We start from the raw sequence: 27,016 nt of genomic DNA on the forward strand, positions 1-27,016 counted from the left end.
AAACTTTTTAATCACAGTTCTTTAGCCCACAGTGCAAAATTACAACTCTTATGCATCATTTCAAATGGGGAGATTTGTACATTTGTACATTCACGTTCAACTAAGAGTGCAGGTCTCTGACTTATTTTAGAGACTCTGTCGGTCTCTCTTCATAGGAAGTGTAACTTCATGTGATCAGCCCCGTTGAAACACTTGCTTGGTAGGATTTGTCATTTCAGCTCCTAACTGGTGGAAAACCCATCCCGGGAAAATAATGAATTTCAAACTATTTCCACTAGTTGTTTTTTTTTTTTAATCCAGGTCTGCTGAATATTTCGAGCAAGCAGTTAATTGTCTTCAAATATTAACATCTGTATTTATTTACACATCAATATCTTTCATCTCATAACCCTCAAAAATAAATCAAAACACCCCGCACCCCCCCCCAGATTCTGTAAGCTGTCTACACGAGAATGGTAGACTAGTAAAATTAGTAAAATATATCAAAAAAGTTAAATATCAAGGAAAGGAGGTTAACATAAACATTCATAAGAATAGGAATAATATATTTAAATATTAAAAAAAAACAGGCCTAGCTTCAACATCGGTTCCCAATTGTTGCAGCCATAAGTTAAACCAGTCTCTGTGTGACGCTTTCTGAATTTTTACTTTTGTCAACAAACTAAGCCCAATAAGAAAAAAAACTAATCAGAAACATCACCAGAGCCAAACTGAATATATAATTTTTATCTAATATAAAATTTGTTGAAAAAAAAGAAAAAGAAAAACAGCAAAAAAAGAAAAACAAAAACAAACAAAAGGGTAAAATATGTTTTGTACATATGAAAGAGACGTTTTTTTGGAAATGTTTGACTCTGCAGATTTGCAGATTTGCTTCAGATGGCTTCACACAGTCCACATTTCAAATTACTTGCCAACACCGTGTCTAATAAATAATGATTTTAAGAATACCAGAATCGAGCAGCTCCCACGAGACGAGCTGCACTGAACCTAGAACCGGGCAAGTCCCTGGAAATGTCTTCCCCGGATTATTATCAGTTACGATTGAGACCCGGGGAGCAGCCTGTGGTAGTCCACACCACCTCATGGATGAGCTGCGTCTCGACAAACGACTAGTCTGGTCCCCTCCCTTTATGTCTTAGTCCTCACACTGCTCTCGTGAGACTTTACGCTTTCCTGCTTGAAATGAACTAGTGTTCTTCCCTTCTGAAACTCGACTAGCAGTACGGCCCAAATGAACGGGGATATTCAGAGCGCGAACTTGCGTAGAGGTGGATTTACTTACATTCTTCTCAGGCAACCTTGACCTAGATACTCATTAAAGGGAAAGACTCACGATTTTCAATATTATCTCTCTCTGTATGCATGTTGTGGGGAAAACACTACATTAGCAGCCATAACACTGAGCTGTTGGTTTTGGGGTTTTTTTTGGGGGGGGATTCCCTCCCAATTTTCTCCCCAATTGTATCCAGCCAATTACCCCACTCTTCTGAGCTGTCCCGGTCGCTGCTCCACCCCCTCTGCCGATCTGGGGAGGACTGCAGACTACCACATGCCTCCTCCGATACATGTGGAGTCGCCAGCTGCTTCTTTTCACCTGACAGCGCGGAGTTTCACCAGGGGGACGTAGCGCATAAGAGGATCACGCTATTCCCCCCAAGTTCCCCCTCCCACCTGAACAGGAGGTGCTAGTGCAGCAACCAGGAATCATACCTACATCCGGCTTCCCACCCACAGACACGGCCAATTGTGTCTGTAGGGACGCCCAACCAAGCCGGAGGTAACACGGGATTCAAACCGGCGATCCCTGTGTTGGTAGGCAACGGAATAGACCACCACGCTACCTGGATGCCCACCACAGACCCGTTTCTGTGTCTCTGACATGCCGCTGACGTCACTAGCGGACAATCCATGAGTAGGAAAACTTACTTCCTGGTTTACCAATAGGCTGCACTGTATAAAAAAATGTGAATAACAACACAACATTAAGTTGTATAGTGTAGCGTTGTTATCTGCAAATTCTAGTATAACTGTATGTAGCATTAATATTTGCATTTTCTTGTACAATGAAGGCTCTCAGCAAACCAGGAAGTAGGTTTTCACACTCCGCCGGTGGCGGACAACGTTGGTAAATGCACAGAAAGACTGCCCAGTATTATCACTGCTGACAGAGTTACCCGTACAGCACATCTATAGAGAAAATGGAGAAAACTGTGATTCTTTCCCTTTAATGGATGTCGAGGAGAAATTGAAAGGGAAACGAAGTATTTTTTTATTTTTGTTGCAAAAATATAAATTTGGGAAAGCTTACTGTGAGTGGACAAGAAAGGGGCAAGAGAAAGTATATTGAAATGCACCCAGCTCCAGGAGTCTGTTCTGGTGCATGACAGGTTGAAATAGCAGCCCTATTTTGAGTTTTTACTGTGCGATTTCAATGGCAAATTGACTTACATTCAAATAATACCTGACCCACTGCCCGGGGCCACTCATCCTCTTTAGAATATACACAACTCAGAGGCAACAGAGCACGTGTTTCCATTCAATTTCCATCTACCTCTGTTTACAAGGAGTGAGAGGGTGTGTAACTCGCCTGCGAACCCGGGATCGTCCAGCTGGGTGGAGCTTTAGCCTTCAGATTATTGATAGAGTCTTGCACAAATAATACTCCACGAAACCAGACTACTCCCTGCAGCAAAGTGAGCCCACCCAGGTGTGAGGTTGCCTGAATTGGCAGTGTAGCACTTGCTTAGAAATAACGAATACCCCCCCCCCCCCACACACACACACACACAAATAAAACCTAGCAAAAAAAACAAAACCTACATTTGGTTGGTTTGTGCGTTAAAAGAAGAAAATGGAGGTCAAAATAGTTGTTTCTACTGTCAGGCTCTGACTTGTTAGATACTACATCAAGATGACAGCAACTTGTTGCACACCCCAAAGTGAAATAAATGGCTTGCAAACCTTTTTGCCTCAGGAACACAATTCGGTTAATTTTTAAAAATGATTTACATTTTGTTCTGCAATGCAAAGCTACCTTGGGATTTGAAAGAGCTCTCTCACACACGCACACACAAATGCGCATGCACACACACACGAATGTATGTATTTCCTTTAAAGGTGGTTCTGAAAGAGTTTTGAGATATTACTTTTCAGAAAAGATTCCCAAATGGGAATGTTATTGATGCAGGGGAGATGTTGGCGATACTGCTGACCACAGGTAAACTGCATTATTCATAAGAATGGTATTAATATCCGATGGCTTGTCCTTTTAACGCTTCTAATTCAAGAGCATCCTTTTTTAACTGATAAAACAGGACACCTCGAGCCACAGCATTAGTTAGTTTACCCCCGGGACTGAAGCCCTTTCTCACCTGTGGTCGAATATAACACTGGTGTAAAATGATGTAAGTGGGGAACAGAGGCCATTATACGCCTCAGAGAACAGCAGGAGGGAGACGTCTTCACTGCATTCAATATGTAGCTCACAAGCTAAATCTAAATGTAGCATACCATAGCTAGTATTATTAGCGTTGGTCATTGAGCAGAGATACTGCACTGACACACCTTTAGTATCTATTACTGTGGGTTCGAGTTTTGTTTATTAACGCCTTTACATATGTTAGCATCAAAAATTACGTTTGGTTATTGAAAACGGTTTAGCTGTCTGTCTGACTGCTAGTGGAGTGTATGGCAAACTGACCTGCCGGCTGTAGCCAAAATGTACCAGCGCTTGGTGGGTGGCTAGCGTTCGTCTCTTTCTGCCAAGCGGAGCACTGAGGGCCAGTTACAATGTGACATCTGGAAATCACACATCTGTGAGGAATGCAAAGACACAGTACACACAACACTGACATCCGGATGGTGTGTGTGTGTGTGTGTGTGTGTAGTGTGACAGTTTGGGGTGTAATAAGTGACTAAACGGGAAACCAAAAGCAAGTGTGTTTTTCTATGTCCCTTTCCAAGATTCTACTAATGTGCAGCCTCCTGACATTAAAAAAGAAAAAAAGAAAAGAAAGAAAAAAAAGTGCTCAAACATCACAAACTGTCCAAAGCAAACTGCAAAGGGGGCAGTGCTTACTGCCCAAACCACGAATAACTTCATGAGCAAAATACTGAGTTATCTTGTCCTGTGGAACATTCGTAAATGATTGATTACTGTCTTCTTTACCCATTTTCTAGCTTCTCCACAGTGTACAGCACCCTACCCCATAACACAACTCTCAAAAAAAATGTAAAAATGGCTGTTGGACAAAAAAGTTAGTTTCCTGTCCTGGTTATTAAACAAATTAGTTAACAGGCAAAGCATTAAGTAGAGAAGACATATGTATCAGCCAAACTTCATCACTACTGGACTAGTGACTGACATATATTTCTCACCCTGAACTTCACACATTATGGTGCTTGCCCCATGTCAAAGTGGTCCACAAAGATATATGGGATTTGTATCCACCCTTTTTGCAACACCATAGCTGGCGCTACTCTCCATGATGACCACTGTGAGCCAGATGTTCACTAGCTGTAGGGCGAAAGGTTCTTGATGCGACAGGTGGGTCTTGCGGTAATGCTAACAAATATTGCCCGTAAGTTCAACAGTAACCCACTTTTCCAATGCTGAAAAGTGACGAAAGCTGTGGACGATTTCAGCCGACAGTTCTCCGCTTCCAAGAAATTAAAGGACTTTGGCTTTTCGAGTTGTGTACAAAGGTGAGCACACGGTGCCACTGCATTAGCGTAAAGCTAGGGAAACCCTTTTGGTGGTTACAGAGAGCTAATTTAGCATGGTATAATATACACCAAATAAAATAAGCTGAAGAGGACTGTGATGATGAAGGAGGTTTCATGATTCTCTGTAGCTGTGCATCTTCGGCAACAACTGCTCCAGTGTGCTGTCCAAAACAAAAAACTGTCTATCACTTGCTCTGCTCTCCGCTGCTTCTGCCTTGACAATCCCAAACCACTTTTTCCTCGGGAAAAAGAAAAAAATGGTGGCATGTACATCATGTCAGCCTTTTGAGCTGACCTCATTCACTCTTTCCGGCCAATGCCATAGTGCACGGGGCCGCCATTTATTATGGATTCGGTCACCTTGCCTTAAAATCAGAAGTTTGAGTGCTTGCTGCAATGTGGGATGGGCAGAGAAGATGAAATGATAGCGATCCCTTGGGCTGGCATGCTTCCAGCTCATGGTCCAATTAATCCAAATGGCGCTCCAGTGCAAAGCTCCGCCAAAAGGAAACAAAGCCTGATTTCTTGGTGTGGGCGTGTTGGGCAGTGCCTGTGGCAGCTTCAAGCCCCTGCCCCTTTGCTGAATGACGATCCATCCGAGCTCTCCTGTTGGCTGAATTTTTTCAGTCTCTGGACTGGTAAAACAGGATGTATCCCGACTCAGAATTCTTGGAAATGTCCGATGTTAGTCCATAGAACTCCTCGATCGCCTGCGCATCAATTTTCTAAAGATAACGAGGGGAAAAAGAAAGAGATTTTAAAGGCATGTGTAGGGTTCTCTATAAGTTTGTCTTTAAACTAAGCAAGTATTTGATAACCATGTTGATTCCATCACTATACTGAATATGGAGCTGCCAGGGAAGAGGAAAAGAGGAAGGCCAAAGAGGAGGTTTATAGATGTGGTGAGGGAAGACATGCAGGTGGCTGGTGTGACAGAGGAAGACGCAGAAGACAGGAAGAAATGGAAACGGATGATTCGCTGTGGCGACCCCTAACGGGAGCAGCCGAAAGTAGTAGTAGTAGTTGATTCCATCACTAATAATAATAATAATAATAAATTAAACTTATATAGCGCTTTTCTAATACTCAAAGTCGCTTTACAGTGAACGGGGTGAAACAGGTTGACAGATAAACATAACACAGACATACAGGGGTGGATGGGAAGGTGGGCTACGAGAGGGAGAAGCAGCTAATATTTGCCAGCATCTGATTTCTAACAGTTTTGTTGGATTATTTTCTGAAATCTTTTATTAATACTGTGTTCTTACCACTGTGCTTTGCGATCAAGAAATTAAAGATTATCTTTTCTCCTCCTCTTAACAGTAGGAATATCTCTATCAGAGGCTATGCATGATGTTGCAATATAATAATAAATAAACCAAAAACACTCCAGGAACTATAATAAGACATGTTTTGGATATGCTCTTATTTTTCTTGACCTGGGAAACACAAATTTCAAATTCCACAACATTTACAGGTTTTTACTGTGACCTGGGGGACAACACGTGCAAAACAAGCTGGAAAATATTAAGGGTCTAGAACTAAAGAGGATTTCTGGGCCTATGAAACCTCAGGAGGAGTTAAATACAAGCTTTCTCTGCTAATCCTTCCAATGGTGCCCTCTTCCTTCGCATCGATGGTCTGACTGTTACACAAAAAGGTTTCTGGTTCCACCTTCTACCAAAGCGCCATTAAAAATTGAGTATGTGGACAGAAATAAAGTGGTGAGAATGCTGAAAACTCACAACTACCGTTTCTAATTTTGGCATATCAGATTTTCTTTCGCAGAGAAAGAAGAAGGGGGGGGGGGGACAAAAACCACATGGTAAAGAAATACTGTTTTGATCAGTGTTGTTTGTGCAATGGTCCTAATTTGAACAATTAAAGGAATTCTGATTTCAAAAGAAAAATCTTCATTAGAGGACGTAGAGATTACCCATTAGTGAGAGAGAAAAGGAGAAAAAGCAATATATCATTAAGTGTGAGATGGAAAGACAAAGCTAACTTACAAGACATTTCTATGTAAAAGCAAAACCAAAAATGCAGAAGAGCAATAGAGACACAGAGAGAGGAAGAATCATTCTCAATGATGAAAACAGACAACTCAGCTCTGATACTCTGCAAGCTAAGCAGGATCTTTCAGTTTTTCTAGACAGGGCCAGCATTTGTACAGCAGACCAGATGTTGGACCGGGGCCCTTGTGCCGTTGTAGTGGAAAAGCGTGGTGATCGTAACCCAGTTCAAAACATTCAAATCTGATGGTTTAGGCTGGGCAGTGTTTCCTCATTTTCATTGGACAGCTGTCGACCACCACCACAAGACCGCTACCATTACTATTATCCTTTATGTTCTCGTCTTTCACCAAAACCTTTCTTTGTTAAATGTTTGTGTGATTTTATTTTTTAAAGATGCTTTTTAAACTCTGTTTTGACAGCTCTGTTTAAATATATTTTAATTTAGGTTTCATTCCCTCCAGGACAATGGTGTTCAACCTCAGTTCAGCTGGATCTCCAGTCTGTCCAGTAGTTAATGATGTCAACCTCTAGTGCCAGGTCTAAAAAAAGAAAAAACTAACTGAGGTTGGAATACTCGAGAGGATAGCACAACAGAAGTACTGGTGGTCCTGAGAAATTATTTTCTAGTTATGTCATCAACATAAATGGAGAAAAGTGACTATATAAAGCAACATACTGGGGCATCCCAGTGGCCCAACCAGACACGCAAGTACAATGTAGGCCGATGCCTGATCGCATCATACTGAGCTCAAGTCAGATGTGAGACCTTGGCTGTATGTCTTTCTTTCTGTCTCTCCACCCCTTATCTCCTGTCTCTCTCTACTCTCCCAGCTCGTAAAGAAAACTGGCCAAAAAATGACATATGAAAAGAGGGACAAATCATATAGACAAAGGTCCCATAATATGTAAATAAAGAGATCATATCAATGTAAAATAAACAAGTTTGTTGCAGAACTTTTAAACATCTGTTAACATCGCTGTTTCCAGTTCCTGGGAAAAGATGCCAGCTAAACACTGGGAACAACTGACTATGATGACTTTGCACAGTCAATTTAATGTTGATAGCTTAACCGCTGTGGCGTTCCGTTCCTTGTGGCTGGAGAAACAAAACAAACAATAATTACTCATTGGCTGTGGGACTTCAGCTGAAAAAATACAGCATACCGAGGCTTTGGCACCTGCAATATGGTCATTTGATGATATATCATAAAAAGCTGAAAACTGTTTTCCTAATACTAAATACAAATGCCAATTGTGATTTACATGCATCACTTCATTTAAATTAAAGGTTATCTGTTCTGAGTTGATAATACTTTGAAAACATGTTTATGGTCGAATGACAAGGGTAGATTCCTATCCAGCCATCCATTTTCCAAGCTGCTTATCCTAATTAGGGTCGCGGGATGCTGGAGCCTATGCCAGCAGTCACAGGGTGGAAGGTGGGGAGACACCCTGGATAGGTCGCCAGTCCATCACAGGGCCAACACATTCACACCTAGGGACAATTTAGTAAATCCGATTCACCTGACCTATATGTCTTTGGACTGTGGGAAGAAACCGGAGCACCCGGAGGAAACCCACACACACACGGGGAGAACATGCAAACTCCACACAGAGGACGACCTGGGATGACCCCCAAGGTTAGACAACCCTGGGGTTCGAACCCAGGACCTTCTTGCTGTGAGGCAACAGCGCTAACCACTTGGCCACCTGGGTAGATTCCTAATATCTTTGAATTTATTTGGTTGTCAATAAAACCTGAATTCTAATTTTGCTACTCAAAAAATTGATTTTAGATGTTGGAAACATGTAAACTGGAAATTAATGAGAGAGTAGCGAATAATGATTATGGAATGTTCCCTACAAACAGATGACCTGGGATCAAGCCCTACAGCAATGGCATGCAGTTACTCTACCCAGGTGTCCTTGAACAAGACATCGGTATTTGCAACAGCTCCAGAGGGCACAGTTCTCTAGCTGACCCTGACCTCTGACCCCACTGTGGAGCTGAGAGAACAAAGAGAATTTACCGAGAGGAATCAAAGTGACATTATTCCTCTCTTTACAGACGCTTTTATCCAAAGTGACTTAAAAGGGAGTCAGGAATTAGCACATATAATCCTGTGTCAACTTGCAGTCATAAAAGAGCACTAAATGGTAATAATATCATAGTCATCCGTGTTTGGCTTGTCAAGTGATACTTGTGTGAGTGCGCAGTAGAAATCCATCAACAAGCAACACGAGCAAGGGGATATTCATAATTAAGTACATGGTTTGAGTCTTTGAGTCACAGTATTGACTGCGCTTCTTTTCGAACAGCTACAGGGTTTACAGCAGGCCCTGGGTATGACCACAGATGCCAGCGAGGTGCCAGACTGGGCTGCCTGCCTCTTTGCAAGCTGCCATTGTTTTTCAGCTGTCAGGGCAACTGTCGGAGGAGCGAACAGATCAAACGTTTGCTTTTAAGAGCAGATGTGCTGCACTTCCTTCTACTACCGTGACACAAAGGGGTGGAAACAGTTGTAAGACTGTGGAAGTCTTTTGTGGCGCTCTTGTATTTTACCTCTGGACGTCACTTTGACTCCTTTTCTGCCAATCTCTCTGTCCTCCCCTCGCTTATTCTGAGATGACCTCACGCTTTATGTAAACATAATCCATTTTTGTTGGTGACTCAAACATTAAGTGCTACTACTTCAGAGCTATCCCTGATAGATGAAACCCTTGGCTTTGAATGGATAACCTTAATGAAAATACAGAAGATTTAAGAGGTCAAAAGGGGGAAGCGGTTAAACATGGCCTCATTCCAGATTTCTTCCACCCAGCCTAAATACTGTAATCCAAAGCAGGTATCCCCGCTTTTTCTGTCTCGCTCTCACCTTCATCCCTCCAAGTTTTCCACTTTTCATGCACCCTTTCTCTCACTACCCCTTTCTTTCCATTCTGTCCTTCCAGCATTCTTTCCTCTTCCCTTTCTGTTCATATCTATCCCTCCCTTCTCTCTCTCTCTCTCTCCTTATATCTTAATCCCTCAAAGCTGCCATCCATTTTCCTCCCTTCATCTCTTTCAGCCTCTCCTCTCTCTGTCTGTCTGAACCACAAGGACCCCAACAATCCCTTATTCCCTCACTCAGTCTTTTTCTGCCATCCCTACATTCCTCTCCCATCCAACAGTTTCCCATCCTTACTTCCTGAGAAACCCTTGTGTTATTGAGGGGAAGCAGAGGTATCTAGGTCGGCCCACAGCAGGTCTTCCAGACACAATATTTGGAAGAGCCAGATTATAAATCTGCTACGTATGGAAAGAATGCCGTTTGGAATGCCCGGCCAACCAAGATGAGATCCCAGAAAAAGGGACAGTGCAGAAAAAGAGGAGGGTCAATGGGAGAATTCAAGTTTTGTTTGATTTGTTAGCTATGTGGCAGAGAAATGTAATTGTCAGAGCCAGAATCAAATTGGAATTTAGTTCCTTTAAATTACAATTCCGACAATTCCCTGGCGATGATACAGGTTCTACAGATATACATATCAGTTTGGGATTCTTTATGTAGTAAAAATTCAGATTTCCATAAATAAAAACTTAATGCCATTATGGAATATTGTTGACTAAGACTATATGTTAGCACAACAAGTTTACATGTTGTGTCAAATAAGATATGATAAAATAAATAAATAAATAGCATGCCAAATAAGTACTATTATCTTTGTAAATAATAGTTATCTAGGCCTCATTTGTATCAGGCATAAACCCTCCCGACAAAAATAAAATTATAAAAAGAGACGTATACATACGAGACCCTGCACTTAATTTCTAATTTTTCACAGTGAGGTAAAATACTGCAAGGATACATCTCAAGCCAATGACTGATGAAGCCCAAACGATTATTATCTATATTGATGTGGTTTTTGTAATACAACTACCAGCCAAATTCAAAAACTGCCAAGAGCCTTTCATTATATATTGATAGCGGTCGTGGTTGGGGATCCTACACAGCTCTAAGGCCAAGCGTGGAAATGTTCGGAAGATTAATTTGATCATTTCCAGGTCTTGGGAGTTATCCAAGATGTGTGAAAATATTTAATCCACCTATCCATACACAGATGGGTGGAAAGGCGACCTTTTCTCAATTTTTATCCCCAAATTTTCTTTATATAATCAGATGCGGCTCAACAAAGAACAGACCCAATTTGTATAAAAGGGTTTTTCACCCCCGAGTTTTGGAATGAGATAAGTGTTTCTGACCTGAATTCAAATACATGACAAAAAACTTTGCCATGGCAACATCTCGGTGGATAAAAATGGGAAACGCGTGAAAGACACAGATAAATAAAAAGAGGACAACAAACAAATGCCCTGACCTCCACAATGTCATCATCAAACAGCAGCCAGAATCCGTGACTCTTCACTATGGTGATGTAGTGACCTCGGTTAGGGCCGCTGCAGAGAACAGTGTTAAGAAAATAATAATAAATACATGGTTGTTCGAATACTGTATTATCCCACCAGGAACTCAATCACTCACAATAAACAAGCAAGGGGGGGGGGGGGGTCGACTAGAACGGGTGAGGGTCTACCTTCCACAGTGTACGACGACAGCCACCAGGTCATACATGCGGTCTGGGTTGGTGGCATCCCCTGACGTGTTGAAGAGGCGGAGCTCCAGGGGGAAGACCACACGGTAGGACAACTTGGTATAACGATGCAACTGGTCCATATATTTAAAACGCTTCAGGTGGAGTGCCAGGATCATGGGCAGCTTCTTTACCCTCATCCTAATGGAGGGGGGGGGAGCAGAGAGAAACACAGTGAAACAATTTTAAAATGATCATCTTTTAAGCAGGCAGCACGGTGGTTAGCGCCGTCGCCTCACAGCTAGAAGGTCCTGGGTTTGAACCCCAGTGTAGTTATGTTCTCACCATGTCTGCATAGGTTTTCTCCAGGTGCTCCGGTTTCCTCCCACAGTCCAAAGACATGCAGTTCAGGTGAATCGGCTTCACTAAATTGTCCCTAGGTGTGTGTGTTGTGTGTGTGTGTGTGTGTGTGTGTGTGTGTGTGTGTGTGTGTGTGTGTCGGCCTGTCCAGGGTGTCTCCCCACCTGCCGCTCAATGACTGCTGGGATAGGCTCCAGCATCCCCGCGACCCTGAGAGCAGGATAAGTGGTTTGGATATTGAATGGTTGGATGGATCTTTTAAGCAAATGAAACGCTAGGTGATAACTTCATTCAAGGAGAAAAGATAAGAACAACTGAACTGACAAGACCTCAAATCGTTTGAAAGAAAATATGTGTATGTGTGTTGTGTGTGTACAAGTCTTGAACAGAAGAGCACAACCATGAAATAACAAGAACAAAGAGGATGAACAAATAGCGAGGACAGAACTGTTAAATTATGAAAGAAAAAAAGGCAACGAGAAGGAAGGGAGACAGAGAGGGCAACTTAACTGGTTAGTCCGGGGGGGGGGGGTAGAACCAGAGAAGGAGATAGACCAGGATGGAGCACGAGAGGGAGAGAAACAACAGAGATGGAGGAACAGGACACAGAGATGGCAGTTGGGCTGCAACAGAATCTGTGGGGACTAAAAGCTTTCCATGCCATTAATTTTCCATAGCCCCCCATGCCACCAGAGTTTCGAGTGTTTTTCTGTCTTTGTGTTGTTCCAGTGAACTCAGACTTTGGCTCCCTCTCCCCCCAGCACTTCTGCTTAGCGTTAATGCAAAGTATAGTTACTGACAGCACACCCCTTCACCTTCTAATGCACTTCATATAGTGCTCTTAAGAAGTCTGTAGAATTGTGTATCTCATAAAAGTACACAGGGCTGTGCATGGAAACAGAGGGAGAAAGACAGAAAAGGCAGTGAATGCTATGATTGTGGAGTAGTAAAGGCTGTATTAAGCAATCATAGTGAGTGAGTGCAAAGTGGTTACAACACAAAGTAAGATGGACTAAAAAGGAGCGACAGAGAAAGGGAGTCAAGTCAATTTTGAAGAGAAAACAGATTTTATAGCTGCTGTGTTTCATTATTGTTATATTATTTGTTTTGGGTGATTCCCCACTGTAAATGACACCTGGAAAGAATTATTCAGGTAACATCCACTCAGCAGCAGTCATTGGGTGGCAGGCGGGGAGACACCCTGGACAGGCTGCCAGTCCATCAAAAGGCTGACTCACACACACAGTCACACCTAGGGACAATTTAGTACGGCCAATTCACCTGACTTACGTGTCTTTGGACTGTGGGGTGACTGCTGGGATAGGCTCCAGCATCCCTGCGACCCTGAGAGCAGGATAAGCGGTTTGGATAATGGACGGATGGCCATCCACTCTGACAGCGCATGATGAAATGAACAAGAACGACTTTTATTTACCAAGTTTTCGACTTGATGTAGTGGCAACTACACAATTTACATCAAGTAAATTGTAAACAAGAAAACTTCACAAACTCGCAAAAACGGGTAGGAGAAACACACCGGGGCGTCATTACGGACACCATTTCACTGAGAAAGAGAGCAATCTGTTTAACACCTCCCAGTTAAAACCACATTCACAGAGCTTCTCAGAAACTATTCTGCGGTGGTATCCAGTGACATATTAGCCTCAGCTCCAAGTTATACACCCATAATGCACCTCTCAGCATGCAACAGCGGGGGTGGGGGGTGCATTGGTTGCTGTGGCAACAACAGATGTGGTTTTTGAAGTGCTCTCTAATGGCGCCGACTCCAAGTGTGTTTGTCTATTTGGAAAAGCTTTGGGACACAGCTCTGGAAGAGTAGTGGCAGGCAATACAAAGATTTTAAAAATTTATTTCCTCTGCAATAACGCAGCAATGGTTTAGCCTGAGAAAACAGACAGAGGAGCTTAGTTAAAACAGCCAGCGGGAGCCAGTAGGGTCAATGGCGTGAAGCTCAAACAATTGGAACTTTTTACAAGCTTGTGGTGAGGAGGATCAACGCTTTTTTTCACTCACCCTTGGAAGGTAGTTCAAACTGTGAAGCCCCCTTGGTGCATTTGGGGCAGTGTTAAAATTCTTGAGAAAAGCCAGCGGCTAGTTTGCCCCATTTGTGAAACTGTTGGCTCTTCCTTTTGCACTCCATACAAAAAGATACCCATTTTTCTCTCATTTCTCTTCTACGTCTCATCTTAGAAATACTTTGTTTTTCGGGGCATCTGGGTAGCGTAGTGGTCTACTCCGTTGCTTGCCAACACAGGGATCGCCTGTTCGAATCCACGTGTTACCTCCGGCTTGGTCGGGTGTCCCTACAGATATAATTGGCCGTGTCTGCGGGTGGGAAGCCAGATGTGGGTATGTGTCTTGGTCGCTGCACTAGCGCCTCCTCTGGTGGGTCGGGGCAGCTGTTCGGGGGGGGAGGGGGAACTGGGGGGAATAGTGTGATCCTCTCACGCGCCAAGTCCCCCCGGTGAAACCCCTCACTGTCAGGTGAAAAGAAGTGGCTGGCGACTCCACATGTATCGGAGGAAGTATGTGGCAGTCTGCAGCCCTCCCCAGATCAGCAGAGAGGGTGGAGCAGCAACCGGGACGGCTCAGAGAGCAGGGTGATTGGCCAGGCACAGTTGGACAGAAAAAGGGGGAAAGGTAAAAAAAAAAAAGAAGAAAAAAAGAAAAGGAATACTTTTGTTTGTTTACCTTCGTAGTTTTTTTTTTGTTGAGGGTCCCAGAGTCAACAATTTGCTTAAATGAACTTAATAAATAATAAACAATAATACTGAACTTTACAAAAAGTCAGTGTGATGTTGAACATCAAGCATAGAAGTTAAATGTCATTGGCTTATGAGCTCACCCACCTTTTCTGGGCTTCCTGTTTGCTGCGGCACTGCTCACAGTAGTACTTGTATTCACTACATAATGTCTCTGTGTTGCTGAAGCCTCTGTTGAGCGTGCGCACGCACACGCACACACACACACACACACACACACACACACACACACACACACATACAGCGAGAGATAGCACAAACAAAGAAACAGGGATACAAACACATAGACATACACAGACACAAACCCTCACAGAGAGACACATGCAAACATACAAACACACAGATACACACACACAGACACAGGCCCAAGCACACAAAAGAGAGGTACATGGACATAAATGCACATGCAGTCATAATGAACGGCACATGTACTACACACAGACACACACATTGTTATGTGAGTACAAATGCTTTCTCCTGGCAAAAGAAGAAATTGCAGTCCTACCTAAAGCATTACACAAACTTCCTTTGCCATCCCACTTCAACACTAGCCTAAAACCAAATCCTAACAGTAACTCCTGTGCATGCACGCGCATGCACGCACGCACACACACTCTCTCTTGTACTTCTACCATTGTGGGGACCCCTCATTGACTACATTCATTCCTTTGCCCTTTGCCCTAACCTTAACCATCAGAACTACATGCCTAATTTTAACCCTAACCATAACCTAATCCAATTCTAACCCTAACTCTACACCCAAATCCTAACTCTAAAATAGACCCGTAGGTCTGATCACTGTATGGATTAGCTGGCAAAACATCTTTTTAGGTACATCCAAGTTTGACACCTTGTTTTGAAATGTTTTTCCAATAGCCTGTTTGCAGTCACGTGATTCTGATGACGCACAAGATTCAGATGGAGGGCAGGAAGTGAAAAGCAGAATGGACGAGATGGAGCTAGTTTAGCCCGAACTGTGCTAGTTTAGATGATATTATGAGAGAAAGGTATAAACAGAAAGTAAGACATGTTGGACATGATCCTTATGTTATGAAGAGTGATTTTTTTTTGGCGGAGTGGTCACTGCACACAGGCGCGTTATCCGACGCCGCTCGTCTCAACCGCAGACGACGGTTCGCAAGCCATTTTTTCCGACATTTTCGGTCAATTTCTTGCATCACCCCCCCCCCCCCCCCCACAAACAACAACTTTTGGTACTCGATAAAAACTCCTTGTAGTTTATCAGTTAATGACGCCAAACATAGGAATTTCGAAAGTTTGTGATAGTGCTTCCTATGTAGAAACTCACTTCCTGCCCTCCATCTGTAGTTTTTGATGTCATATGCAAACAACCTATTCTCCCTCTTCAACAATGTTGGGATGGTTTGCCTACTTGCAAGACGCTACAAATAGGGATTGTTTCAAAGGTGTATAACTGCATTCTGGATCTTTGTGATCAGTCCAACTCTAAAACAAGGGCTGCTTGGGAGGGTGCGCTTGGACCTCAACCCAGTGAGGAGTGGTGGGAAACAATTATAGGTGAGCTATGTACTATCTCACCTTGTTCCTGTCTTGCACTCATTCAGTTTAAGGCTATACAGGTCCATCCATTCATTCATTCATCATCAGCCGCTTCTCTGGGGTTGGGTCACGGTGGCAGCAAGCTAAGTAGGGCACTCCAGACATCCCTCTCCCCAGCAATGCCCTCCAGCTCCTCCTGGGGGATCCTAAGGCGTTCCCAGGCCAGATAAGTTATGTAGTCCCTCCAGCGAATTCTGGGTCTACCCCGGGGTCTCTTCCCAGTTGGACATGCCCGGAAAACCTCCAAAGGAAGGAGTCTAGGAGGCATCCTAATCAGATACCCAAACCACCTCAACTGGCTCCTTTCGACACGAAGGAGAAGCGGCTCTACTCCCGAGCTCCCTCCGGATATCTGAGCTCCTCACCCTATCTCTTTTAAATTTATTTCTAGTTTTTCCCCTTATCCCACCCGATTAACCCAATGGCATATGGCCGGAACTCTTGTCGAATAACTCCCCTGGCTCACGTTTCCACAGGAAGGAGATAGGCGTAACACCAGCTTCCTTCAAACTCGTGTCGGCTGCTCTCGCTATTTTACACACTGAAGCCTCGCATGGATTGCACCACCTTCAAGCCGCGAAGGAGGCGTAGGGAGAATGCTTTCAGATGCTTGGCTGCAGGCGCCCAGGTGGGCCAGAGGGGTCGCTGGAGAACGACGAGTCCCCGAAAACTACACCGATCTACACCCACTGTCCCTCGGGTAAGGGTGGCCTAATGAATTCCTTACCCCGTGGACGCTCTGGCCGTGACCGGTTACGCTCCTCACCCTATCTCTAAGGCTGAGCCCAGACACCCTACGGAGGAAACTCATTTCAGCCGCTTGTATCCATGATCTCACCCTTTCGGTCACTACCCAAAGCTCATGACCATAGGTGAGAGGTGGAACGAAGATTGACCGGTAAATTGACAGCTTTGCCTTCTGGCTCAGCTCCCTCTTCACCACAACGGTCCGGTACAACGTCCGCATTACTGCTGATGTTGCACGAATCCGCCTGTCAATCTCCTGCTCCATCCTACCCTCACTCGTGAACAAGACCCCAAGATACTTGAACTGCTTTACTTGAGGCAATAACTCATCCCCAACCCGGAGGGGGAAATCCACCATTTTCCGGTCGAGAACCATGGCCTCAGATTTGGAGGTGCTGACTCTCATCCTGGCCCTTTCACACTCAGCTGCAAACCGCCCCAGTGCATGCTGGATTTAGAAAAATAGACCTGTAGTATAACCAGCATGGTTATACAGGTCCATTTTCTAAATCAAGACTGTCTGATATCTACGTAGAGGTAGAGGATAAATGTGTTAGATGTTTGAACCCAAATTGTCATTTGAGCTGTATGTTTTTATTCTGCCAACAGTTACATAATTTTTGATCCGGTTATTTTAATATGTCTACTATAATGGGATTACATCTACAACCCTGTCTACTGACTGCCATCTTTGGGACCCCAGGTGAATAAGGTCGATTAAATTCTATGCAAAAAGAAATTATTACATTTCACATCTTTACTAGCCACACGTCGCCTACTCCTACAGTGGAAATCTCCTAACCCTCCCTCTGTTTCACAGTGGCTTAAAAAGACTTGAGAAAATTAAATATTCAATGAGAGGACATACTGATAACTTTTTTTCACAAATGGCAACCTTTTTCATCTTATTTTACAGACTTGCAGGTGCTGCCAGACTAAGGGCTGGTTTGTTAAATTTTGCTATGTTTACGTGGCTGATTTGTAAAATTCTTATATGTGTATGTGTACTGTTACTCTAAATGAGCCAGGGTGGGGTGTGTGAATGTTGGTGTGTTCCTGGGGCTTTGTATTTTTGTTTTCCTTTGTGTACTATTTGAGTGTTCCTCACTTCCATTTTTCTTTTTTATGTTTAAAAAAAAAACCTTTTAATTGTCCTCACAAAGATAGAAGTACAAGAATACGCACACACTCCACTCTGCCTCTCAGCTTTTCTACAATCTGAAGAAATGAAAAGTTTCAAGATGAGTTGACTAGTTTCCATCCTCATCATCCCTTCATTCATAACACCCGCATTTCATGTTGCTCTTTACTCTACTGCTGAATAAAGCAGAAACTTCTGGAAAATATCATCTTAAAAAACTGTACCTGAGACAGTGTGTGATGGAGGTATTCTGCTCCACATCCACAGACAGATCCAGGAAGTCCTCGTCTTTACTGCTTACCTGCACCGGAGACAAAGACGTTCAAAGTTGAGTCAATTCTCTCCCTTGCTGCCCTCTCATTTGGATAAAAGAACATACAAAAATATGACATTGACCAGGTGTAGGCCAGAGGGAGATTAGGATAGAATCACACAACTGCTCTTTTCATATTAACAGTATACAACAGCACTTAAGGCAGCTCTTTTCCTATAAAGTTAAAAAGCAGAATAGTGCAGACACCCTGCACTTCATATTGAGCCGTACTTTAGTGTAAGTGATCACTCTCTAAGTGAGGGCATTACCATCCATCCATCTAGCCATTATCTGAACCGCTTATCCTGCTCTCAGGGTCACGGGGATGCTGGAGTCTATTCCAGCAGTCATTGGGCAGCAGATGGGAAGACACCCTGGACAGGCCACCAGCCTGCAGCCTGTACTGGTAGCAGTCATATAGCAGGGTCATCTTATTCCCAGTGTCAGACACTGAGTGGGCTATTCAGCATGTAGCTGGCTAGGCTAATTTTTGCCATCATTTGTCAGACTTAAAGCATTTTATTTTTTACAATCTAACTTGACTGCCAAGTGCCAAGAGGACTCCGGGTGCTTGGACATGGTCGGTACACCAGCCTATTGTGACACAGGTCTAAAAATAAATGGAAATAACTGAGAAAAACTTTCTACCGCCCGCTCAAGGACAATGTGTGATAGTATAATCAAAAAGCCGGATAAACCACCACTTACGGCTTCACAATTGAGGCAGCGCGTCTCATTGGTCAGCGTGCCTTGGAAGATCTCATGGACCCAAGTCTGCTGTGTCTCCTTTCCTCCCTCCCCGTCTCCTCCTGCCTCTCCTCCTCCTCCAGTCCCGGTCCCAATCCCTCCCCCTCCCACTCCACCTCCATTCTGCACCAGCTTCCCATTCTGCTGCCGCTCTTGGCTCTTCTCCTCCTGCAGAAGGTCGGCGATGGTGTTGAGGAGGTAGTTGAGGAATTCGTGGGCATCCTGCTGCATGTAGTTGTCGAACAGCTCTGGGTTGATGAGCAAGCGAGAGAGGTGGGGGAGAAATATTTCGGAAAAGAGAAATAAAGTTTTAAATCACCACAACAACAAAAGAAACATGAGAGGAAAAAGGAGTAAGCAGGCTAAAGAGATGAAGGAAAAAATAAAAAAGGATGAGTCATTAAGAAAAATATTGAGAGGAAGAAATAAAAAGCAATACAAACATTAAACCCGTTGTTAAGTCAAAGCACAATTGAAAGGCTGTTTTTTTTTATGAGTGCTTGAAAACTGATTTACTTGCCGTCAGGTTCAAAAAATAAGCCCACACAAGAGAAAACCAGACTGACAGTAAGTCTCACTATGAAGAAGAACAAGAACAAGGAGGAGAACAAGAACAAGAACAAGGAGGAGGAGAAGAACAAGGAGGAGGAGAAGAAGAAGAAGAAGAAGAAGAAGAAGAAGAAGAAGAAGAAGAAGGAGGAGGCAGGGGAGGAGGAAGAGGAGGAGGTAAGTGGAGTTTTAATGTAAGTGGTCTGAGTTTGTAGGACATTTTTGTTTCTTTTTGATGCTTTGGAAGAATAGTTTGCTATGCCATCTTTAACTATGGCAGCACATGAAAATAAATACGGCTACAACTGCAATTCTGCGCATGAGAAAATTTATTAATGCGACATTCAATCTGAAACAGATCTTCCTCAGGCAAAACTGGTCTTGAGTCAACAAACTCAGGGCTGTGTTCTCAGTCCATGGCTCTGTTCTTTCCCTCCAACCTCCCCTCAACTCCTCTTCTCCTTACATAGCCATAGCTGCATCTATTTATTTATTTCTCCACCCTCCCTTTCTTTTAGTCCCACCTTCTAAATCTCTCACTTCAATTATTACTTTTGCGCCAAGCTTAAAGACAGAAAATGTCTTTACCTGCATAGTTAAATCAAACATGTATCAATGTATTATCTGTATTTAAGACTAAGGTTGGTGTGTGTGTGTGTGGGGGGGGGTATGCCGGTGCACATGCCAAGAAATCCCTGTCACCCATCCTCACCATTTTCTTTTCTCAGCCGTGAGATGAACTTCTTAGGGGGAATGACTCCCACTTTCTTTTTCTGCGTAGCAATGCTGTTGAACAAGTCAGCCAGACAGGTGAGCAGGGACTCTTTACGACGAGGTTGCACCTGGGAAGCACCGGAAGACAGGGAAGTGAACGGGCGACTCTTTCATGAGGTAATCTTTGTTGTACCAATAGGACTTGTGCTGCCCTTCTCATGCTTCTTTTAAGCGCATAAAATGTTTGGACTCCTGAATATGATGTGTCATGCATTTGAGTATTCTTTCATCAAAAAAAACCCCAAACTAAACAAGACTTGTAACACAACAAGTGTTTCGTGGCCGCTGTTTTATTTTAGTAAACAAATGGCCAACAATTACTTTGTGCTACAGCACGATGAAAATATGCACATCAGGCTGAGGACTGACAGTATAATTAATTCAACAACCAGATTTTGCTGTATAGTAAGACAACAAATACACACTATCATATCTGACCACTATGACGGCAACAAAAAGTAGAATTGAAGTCACCCAATGCTAATTTTTTACATACAGATTTGTATAGATAACTGATGACAGAATACATCACTAGGCATGTTACTATCCATATGTTAACCGAAGAGAAAGTTGAGAACGTCTTATTTATATATAACCTCTGTGTTCTTTACATTGCACTTCTCCTTGACTCAAACTCCTTATCTTTCTAAAAATTAACTTTTAACTTCAATAAATAAGGTTGTGTCTCAGGGTCTACGTGTTATAACCACCCTGTTTTAATTTCATCACCTACCTTGTATGCCAGCACCTTCTCTCTGAATGGCCGACAGAAGTACAGAGCCTGCAGCACTGAGTTGCAGTAGCAGGTATTGCCAAACTACAGAGAGAGAGAGAGAGAGAGAGAGAGAGAGAGAGAGAGAGAGAGAGAGAGAGAGAGAGAGAGAGAGAGAGAGAGAGAGAGAGAGAGAGAGAGAGAGAGATGAACATGGTAGAGGGAGAAGAGCGGGGGGGAAAGAGAGAGAATGAAACAAATACATCAAGCGATAGATGCAGCCAGAGAGAGAGTAAGAAGAGAGAGGAGTCAGAAGTTGTTAATTAAATCACGATTAAAAGTTAATAACAGGTCAGCAGCACCTCAGAGGGGACATTTGGTAACAATTAAGTAACACTCAGGTGTCAGACCCAATCTGACTTAATTAAACGTTCTTTAATTCATATTTATCATATAATCCTGGTTGTGCAATACGTTCCACTAGGAGACCCAGAATGTCCCTGAGTTTTTAATGGCTGTGTTAATCTTTCCATAATTTCCCTTGTGATAAAAGGAAAAGCTGGAATATGTGAAACCACATGGATTGAAGAAGTCTGATTAAATGAAAATGACAAAAGATAAAACCTAGGACCTCAGTAAGGGGATGGGGCCTCACACATACATACAGCTTGATATCGGAATTCTTGCTTTGACAGATACTTACATTGACCAATCCAAAGTAGTGCTCATTTACGGGAAACTGTTCTGGTCCAATCTCCTTCTCCAAGGCAGAGGCATTGGCGCCCTGAAAAAGAGAAGCAGCAGCACCGGTCAAAACCATGAAATTAAGCTCCAAAAAGGCACAAGGTACCTCCTGGCTCCCCAATCCCAGCTTGCAAAGCTCGTTGACAACACATAGCCCACACAGTACAGTTGGTAATATTTGATGTAGACTTGTACGTCTACTTATATTTTCAGAATTCCTCTTTAAATGCTTTGCTTGAGGTAAAGTCTGAGACAATATGTCAAGGGCACAACCAATTTTTACTCAGTCACCTGTTATAATGACTTGGCAAAAAAATAGCAAAAATTAAATGGGAATATAATGGTCAACAAACATCACCAAGTTAGCGTTTTCTCACTAGCACAATGTACTACTGAGGCTAGCACCTTAGCAAAGATGAGATTCTTAGCTTGTTTTGTAAAATGTGAACAAAAATGCAACCAAAAAAAAAAAAAAAAAGCTTAATAGGCGACTTACACACCGAACCAGAAACTATCAAAAACTGTTTGACAGATGGGCAAGTCCAGCATATGAAGATCAAAGGAAAATCATGCTATCGGGGAGATGGGGGGATGATGATGATGGGAATGGGAATGGAGCCTTTCTGCCAGTAATCACTGAGCTCACAGGGTAAGTCCCATCACTGTTACTCATCACACCAAAAGCAATGTGAGGCCTCATTTCGGCTATTTATCCAGTAATGCAGCCTCTAAACAGCAGAAAGCTGTGGGCAAGGCAAGGCAAACAAACACACAAACTGAAGCTTAGAGTCGACGAAACAGCAGTACAACTCATCACATGCTGCCATCTGTTTGTCTGTCTTCCTGCCTGTTAATTAACTTGCATTTCAGTTCATTCAAAATATCTATATAAAAAAAACAATTGCAATGCTAGAGTTACACTTAGCCGGCCTACATCTGAATTGAGGGTCACCTCCAGTTTGGACATCCTTTTTTTCTCTTGTCTGTTCTCAGGTCAGCCCTGATGTCACCCAAGAGAACTTCCACCACTCGGGCTGGTAGAGACAGGTTCACTGCTGAATCACCATTTTGCCAAAGAGCCACTGCAAGATTAGCCACGGCAGGCCTTTACACTGCCATTATGTGCGGGAGAGCCTTCCGCACCATTTCTAGCTAACCAGCTTAGTATTGTGAGTAGGAAGGACTGGATGTCTTCAAACATCCAGTCAGCAGCTGTAGGAGCTTTTCTTGTAGACATGCCAAGAAGGGGGGAAAAGGGCCACAAAGGCCGAGGGAAGCAATTCAGCAATCCCGAGGAGATTGACAAACAAATGAGAGCCCAGAAAGAGATGGAGTTCAGTTGTCCTGGGTACGACATTAAACTGCAACTGTCGGGTCGTCGGCGACTAAACCAGCACCCCCACTTCAACCCTTGGGTTGTTGTGAGGAGGGTGTGTGGACACCCAGCAGGACTAAAAACAAAACCTGTCAAAGGGCGGATGAGTTCCTCTGTGAACCAACGGCCATCCATACCTGGAGAGGGGATAGGGACCACCAGGTACTACCCTACTAAAACACAATGATGACTCAACCAAACTCCATCACCGTAAACAGTGGAAGAGACTAGTTGAGGCATCAGCTGTGCTCCTACGACCTCCATAGGTTACGGAACTGACGATGATGATGACAGTTTCGAAGAAATTCCACTGCTTGAAGCAACTAAACTGTGGAGGAACTTAATCCAGAACTTCTTTCTGTGACATTCTCATAAAGAGCAGTTTAAAAAAAAAACTATTATCTACCTGATAATAGTTTTTAAGGTTATCTAGTGAATAAAGTTACGCCAGTATGGACAAAAAGATATCCACAGACATCATTGTCCATAGTAGAAACCCACTGATATTGTCCTTGTGATTATTACAATCATTTATCTTAATAATTTGAGAAACAATGGACTATTTTTGCGATACCTGACATTTCAAATAAAGTGAATTGTTTCCAAGTTACAAAAAGCATATCCCAATGTAACATCAAAACGAGCCTCCACAAAAAGCTAATATAATGTGTTAAAAGGCTACATGACAACAGGCAAATTTATCTCCATTATTTTACAAGCTTGCAAATTGCAATTAAAATTCACTGCTAGTCAAAATAATTTCCTGTTTTTAGGGCTCTCTTATAGTGACATCAAATACTGCAGATCTGCTGACATTGTACAAATACTCACTGTTTAAGAGTACAATTCTCTTGTATGGTAATTGCCTATAACTGCGCATGATTTACCATCATGCATAATTCACTATTTTACCAAATGATTAACTTGCATCATTTCACCAGCCAAGTTGTTTTTTGGGAATAGAAAATGCTTGTACACAGTTTGAGCAGTAACGGATAAGCTGCCAAGTAGTAGGTAGACTAGACAAACTCGCCAGCCACAGCTAATGTTTGAGTCCAGCTAGCGTTTGTCTTGTGGTTGCTGGAAACATGCCACATTATCTTAGCCTCTACATTTAAGACAGTTATAAGGCCTAGTGTGGTCTTTATGACAGCTAGCAGGACCTGCTTGGTATGTGCTCTAAAAAAAAAACACATACACACAAAAATTTGTGTGTCTGTATTACACACACACACACACACACACACACACATATATATATATATATATGTGTGTGTGTGTGTGTGTGTGTGTGTGTGTGTGTGTGTGTATATACACACAGGCATACGCATATTCACATAAGTGTACACAAAAAAAACAGTGACACACATATGTACAAATACGGATTGGGAAATATACTCACATACACACATACACACACACACACACACACACACACACACACACACACACACACACACACACACACACACACACACACACACACACACACACACACACGTCAGGAGTATCAGAAACAGCCACTAAATTAGAATGACTGCCAAAGATTTCTCGGCAGCATGCGTCTGACCGTCTGTCTGTGCTAAAAAGTGCAGTGGTTGGAGGAAAAATTACAGAGCTCTAAGCTCTCACTGCCTGTTTTAGTTACTTAGACTAAACGGACAGAACACAACTGTCACACATCAGATTTAATGGCGAGATGCTGGAGCCAGTAAGACAGAATTTGTTTGTTTGTTTTTTTTTGGTCCAATCATCAGACCTGTCTGTGATGTCATTGACCACATGGGCAGGAGAACAACTGATTGGTTAGAGACAATACAAGTCAGGTAGATGATGTCAAGCCTTATCTTCAAACCGCAAGCAACCACCCTGCCAAAGTGTCCTTGAGCAAGACACTGGATCCCTTCCAACTTGTGGGGCACTGTTCTGTAGTTGACCCTGAAATCTGATCTCTGCATAGGGACAGCCAGCCACAAGAGAATTTCCCCCAGATTTACACTGTTAAGTAACACTTAAGAGCAGAGGGGTTTATATTTCATTACAGATAAAGCACGAGTGTGCATTGTCTCCTTGAGCTCTGGATTCAAAGGAAGTGGTTACCACATAAAGTAGAACGCAAAAAGAAAAAGGTAAGAATCTACGTCCAGAATATTCGATTTTCTCGTCATTAAATAGCCTCAGCTATACAGAAAAGCACGTCCTTGAGCGCATCCTATCGTTAACCCGAGAGAATTGTTAGGGATCCAGAGAGGGGATATGCCGAAACTTTTGAAGAAGCCATAAAAGTTACTCCACCAACAAACTTGCTGGTTATTCGACGTGAGAAATCGGTAGGTGTCCTTGACTCTTCTGGCAAAAAAAAAAATAAATGAACAAAACAGGAAGACTCACTCAACTCGATTTCTGCGATGTCAGCTGGTCGAGTTGCGTTTTCATGCAAAGGATCGTACAGATATTTGCCTCGTCACTGATCCCCGATAATCGTTTTACATCAAAAAAGATAGTTACAGTAAATAAACAGGTACGTAAGTGAGAAAATAAACAGATATGACTGCATTGCCGAGCTGTTCGCAAAGACAAGTGGGCAAATAACTTTATAACCCCGCTGCCCGAATCTTGACAGCGGTGGCTAACGGTGGACTAGCAGACAAGGCTAACTAGCTTCTACCCACGGTCAACCTGGTTAATAAACTACAAGTGGACGTAGGCTATCTTTACGGCTACCTCTCTAGTCTACTTTGCACATAATGTAATAGAAATAATGAGCCCGAGTAAGTCATGGCACGCCACTAACGTCTGACGGCGAGCTACGAAGCTGGGGCGCTATCCAGCATTAGCAACCTAGACGGGACAACTTTCTGGTTGCTAGCACAGAGGCTAGCGGACACGCTAACTTAGCTTAGCCTCCTAGCAAAACTCGTCATACCGCCGGGTACGGCGGTGGAACCGATAACCGGACTCAAATTCCGTACCATCGTACAAATCGAGGCGATCTTTCGGACTGTCATCAGTATTTCCATCCGTAAGCCGCCATATTGGACCGAACCCCAGTTTTGAAATGGTCACAGCCGATGCGGCTGCAGAGTTCCGGGGGGATCTTCTGTCCCGTCCAGCTTGGGAAACCACAAGAGGGAGTGTCGCTGACGCGCCGTGTTCGCTCGATTCCAGTCACGGTACTGCAGTTAAGGGGGCGGTGTCTTCCGTTACCGCCCGCGTTGCAACCGTCGTCGTGATCTCCCCGAACGAAACAAACAACGGATAGACAGCGATGGGACGCACTGTCTGGAGATTATAAACAAACCCTCGCCTCACTGCCGGGGATGTGTCAGCTGCACTAAAAGTGAGCGGCAGGTCAAAACGCTGTAGAGCGCAGAGTGCGGCTGCGTTGTTCTCTGTAGTCAACACAATAGTGATTAAGTAACATCCTTTAATGAGTAATCAGACGACGAGTTTATCACTGACTGATTGGTTGGCTGCTTAAATTTCTGTGTTATAAAAAGTTACAAAAACAGAAAGAACGCAAGCAAGTTCCAATCAAGAACTTGAAATATTGTGATTCAAGATACTAAAACCTATATAATCAAAGAACCATGCATGTATATGTTTAAATGTATGTGTTACGTTTGTGTAACACATACATGGGACTGCACTGCATACATGGGACAGCACTACATACATGGGACTGCACTGCATACATGGGACTGCACCACATACATGGGACTGCACTACATACATGGGACTGCACTACATACATGGGACTGCACTACATACATGGGACTGCACTGTATACATGGGACTGCACTACATACATGGGACTGCACTACATACATGGGGCAGCACTGTATACATGGGACTGCACTACATACATGGGACTGCAC

The 27,016-nt window shown here is 43.2% G+C and overlaps 1 protein-coding gene across 1 annotated transcript; it reads right to left on the reverse strand.

Annotated features, from left to right (window-relative positions):
- usp12b (ubiquitin specific peptidase 12b) lies at positions 1–26,244 on the reverse strand. Its single transcript, XM_056300150.1, has 10 exons — positions 26,111–26,244; positions 21,723–21,803; positions 21,041–21,124; positions 20,246–20,375; positions 18,946–19,232; positions 18,149–18,225; positions 14,543–14,626; positions 11,316–11,513; positions 11,100–11,178; positions 1–5,453 (listed from the first exon to the last, which is right to left on the reverse strand). Exons 1-10 carry the CDS (start codon positions 26,156–26,158, stop codon positions 5,352–5,354), a joined length of 1,170 nt encoding a protein of 389 aa, XP_056156125.1. The 5' UTR covers positions 26,159–26,244; the 3' UTR covers positions 1–5,351.
- Positions 26,245–27,016: the final 772 nt, after the last annotated feature.

This window comes from Lampris incognitus, chromosome 20 (assembly GCF_029633865.1).
Source record: "Lampris incognitus isolate fLamInc1 chromosome 20, fLamInc1.hap2, whole genome shotgun sequence".
Taxonomy (NCBI): Eukaryota; Metazoa; Chordata; class Actinopteri; order Lampriformes; family Lampridae; genus Lampris; species Lampris incognitus.